The sequence below is a fragment of the Terrapene carolina genome, unplaced genomic scaffold (assembly GCF_002925995.2).
Source record: "Terrapene carolina triunguis isolate 2854851 unplaced genomic scaffold, T_m_triunguis-2.0 Scaffold558, whole genome shotgun sequence".
NCBI classification, from domain to species: domain Eukaryota; kingdom Metazoa; phylum Chordata; order Testudines; family Emydidae; genus Terrapene; species Terrapene triunguis.
The window spans coordinates 14,966,002-14,969,485 of NW_020664909.1; the positions used below are offsets into that span (position 1 = coordinate 14,966,002).

General features: G+C 44.0%; 1 protein-coding gene across 1 annotated transcript; it reads left to right on the plus strand.

The window, feature by feature from the left end:
- The first annotated feature begins 1,051 nt into the window (after positions 1-1,051).
- On the plus strand, positions 1,052-2,278 carry GJA8 (gap junction protein alpha 8). Its single transcript, XM_024209451.1, has one exon. It carries the CDS (start codon positions 1,052-1,054, stop codon positions 2,276-2,278), a length of 1,227 nt encoding a protein of 408 aa, XP_024065219.1.
- The last annotated feature ends 1,206 nt before the right edge of the window (positions 2,279-3,484 follow it).

A 3,484-nucleotide genomic window follows, 5' to 3' on the forward strand; every position in this document is an offset into this window, starting at 1 on the left:
TTCACTGCCTCACTTGCAATCTTTCACTAATCAATCTCCCTGGGACTTAAGGGAACATTCCAAATCCCTCAGGAGCTTCAAATGGCCTTAATTTATTAAATCAGCCTGACACAGAAATGTTTCCCCTGCTGCTCCCTAGCTGAGGCCTCTTCCCCTCCGTTCCCCAGAATTGTACTAGTCAAATGCCTTGAATGGGCCAGATTGAGTTCTGGACCGGTAGTAGCTTCTCTATGTATAAAAATGTCACAACTTTAAAGTTTGTCCCTGCAGGACTAGAAATGGGAGCTTTAGAAAGGGGAGTTTTCCAGCTTCGCAGTGGGATACCCACAGCACTGGCTTCTAGCCCTGGGAAATCCTGAGATTAGTCATGACATTTTTGTATAAAAATATTATTTTAGGTCACTTTGATAGGCTTTTATGGTTTTGTTTTTATGAGCTGAACTCAGAGTAATGGAGGCATCTGACTTTACAGGCAGAGGGGCACACAAAATAGTTCCAATAACATTTTTTTTTAAACTATCTAAAAGATTTTTAAAATAGATTAGATGTAATGTGTGTGGCCTGTAAAGAATTCATGACAGCGTGGGGTGGCATGAATACTCACTTGGGATTACCCACTTGACTACTTGTGATTCTATCACTTGCAAGTAATGCAGCCCCCCCAAACTCCATGGTGATAAAATCTTTACACTACATGACTGTCCTGTATTTATAGAATATATAAAACAAAATCACATTCACACACTTACAATTGATCATGCAAAGCCCACAGAAAGCTACTATATAGAAGAGTGGTCAAATATACTCCTTGGCTGAGAAGTTATTGAATATTTAGAGCCAGAGAGAGTTTACAGAGGAAATTTCCCTGGTTTCTTAGTTTTCCCTCCTCTAATAAAGCACTGTAACATAAGGCAAAAACATTTTCAAGGCATAGGCTGTTTTGGAGAAATACATAAGACTTAAAGGCAGAAGCAAGTTATGCATCAGTAGAAAAAAATATTTAGTGTAATTTATGGCCATTCTTTCCTTCTCTTCCCTTAGATAGTAAGAGATGGGTGACTGGAGTTTCTTGGGGAACATTTTAGAAGAAGTGAATGAGCACTCCACAGTCATCGGAAGAGTCTGGCTCACGGTGCTCTTCATTTTTCGAATCCTGATTCTGGGAACAGCTGCCGAATTTGTCTGGGGAGATGAACAGTCAGACTTTGTATGCAACACCCAGCAGCCTGGTTGTGAGAATGTCTGCTACGATGAGGCCTTCCCTATCTCCCACATCCGGCTCTGGGTCCTGCAGATCATCTTTGTCTCTACCCCATCACTGGTGTACGTGGGGTATGCTGTGCATCATGTGCGGATGATGGAGAAGAAGAGAGAGAGGGAGCGGGCAGAAAGGCAACAGCAAGCTGAGATGGATGAAGAGAGGCTACCCCTGGCTCCAGACCAAGAGAGCACCAGGAACACCAATGAAATCAATCCCAAAGGGGGCAAGAAGTTCCGACTGGAGGGAACACTCCTAGGAACCTACATTTGTCACATCATTTTCAAAGCCATTTTCGAGGTGGGGTTCATAGTGGGCCAGTACTTCTTGTATGGCTTCCGAATTCTGCCCCTGTACCGCTGTGGCCGGTGGCCCTGCCCTAACCTTGTGGACTGCTTTGTATCCAGGCCCACTGAGAAGACAGTCTTCATTATGTTTATGCTGGCTGTGGCCTCAGTATCCCTCATCCTCAACCTTGTGGAGATCAGTTACTTGATCTTGAAAAGGATCCGCCTGGTTTTCAGGAGGCCAACAGAAGAACAACTGAGGGAGATCCCAGAGAAGCCCCTCCACTCCATTGCAGTCTCTTCCATTCAGAAGGTCAAGGGCTACAAGCTGCTGGAGGAGGAGAAGCCAGTGTCCCACTATTTACCTCTGACGGAAGTGGGGGTAGAAGCCGGTCCCCCTCCATCTTCTTTCAAAGACTTGGATGAGAAGCTTGGTATGGGGCCCCTGGAAGACCTATCCAGGGCCTTTGATGAGAGGTTGCCATCCTATTCTCAAGCAGAAGAGCAGAAAGAGGAGAAGGTAGCAGCAGGGGAAGAGGAGCAGGAGCAAGAAGAAGAGGAGGAGCAGCAGGAACCAGAAGAAGAGCTGGAGGCAGAGAAGGTGGTAGAGGAGCAGGAGCCACCAGGAGAGGAACTGCCTTCAGTGCCTACTGAACTGACAGCTGATACGAGACCTCCCAGCAGGCTAAGCAAAGCCAGCAGCCGGGCCAGGTCAGATGATTTGACTGTATAAGGGTGTGGGGAGCAACTACACACACACAAAAAATCACAGATGTTTTTAAACAAAGCGCTCAAATGGTCATTTGAATATTTCCTATTGAGATTCTCAGCTGGAAAGGTGCTATCATCGTAACTGCACCTTATCTGTCCTGTATGTCCCATGGCTGGTGCTAGCTATCATGTAACATACTCAAAGGAACGGTTTCTTTTTTTCCAGATGCCAGCTTACTACTCCCAGTACCTATGCTATACACAGCACTGAAACATTTAAAAAACTAAAACAGGAAGAAAAAAAACCCACAAATGTATCCATTGTGATTGCACGTGCTGACAGTTTTATGTTCCACATTTCACTAGAGATGTGGGAGACTGGCTCTTTCAGACAGTATCTGGCTGAAGGGTTGAAAAATAGCTATCTTTGGGTATTTCTTACTCTGTTTTAGCCTGTGGCATACTGACATTGGTCCTCCCTTCATTGCTGGCATAGAATTGCAATTATTTAATTCACAAAAAAAGGATCCTGTGTTTAATATCATGAAACTAGATCAAAATATTATTGCCAAAATGGCCTTGCTTTGTTTGTGAATGCAAATTTCAGTTGTTTATAAATACCTTCCCAGCATCCCCTTTGTTAGAAACATTCCTGCTCTACAAGTGACCTTGATAACAGAAAAGATTAAAGCTAGTTTCTTGTTAGAATTTAGCAGATGCCCACAAATGGATTATTTATTCCCAACAGGGTCATTTTAGCCAAAGGCGTTTGTCAAACTGGGGAAAAGAGTAAATTAAAGTAAGATTGGTTGCTAAGTGGGGTGACTTGAGGTGTGGAAATTGACTTAGCAAAGGAGTGACGGGAAGGCATCTGTAAGTAGAACAGCTACAGCACATAAAGCACAATGCCCAAGGTAAGGCTCCCAGTCCTGCATTTGCAGCTTGATTGTGAAAGGTGCTTCCTTCTTGCAACTCCCAGGGAGTTATGGGCACTCAGCACGTCTGAGAGAGAGAGACTTGGACACTCAGGTTGGCATTTAGGAGCCTAAAATGTGGATTTTGGTGGCCAAGTGACTGCTTAAACACCCAAATGCAAAACTGGTTGACCCAATTTAAGTGCCTAAGTTTGAAAAATAGGCCCTTAGTTTGAATGATGTAACAATAGTCATTAGACATCCTGCTTTGTTGCTAATTTGATAAGAAACTCCATTTGCAGGAGGCTTCCAAT

Coding starts and splice junctions, on each gene's coding strand:
- GJA8 (XM_024209451.1), top strand. CDS start 1,052: ATGGGTGACTGGAGTTTCTTGGGGAACATTTTAGAAGAAGTGAATGAG.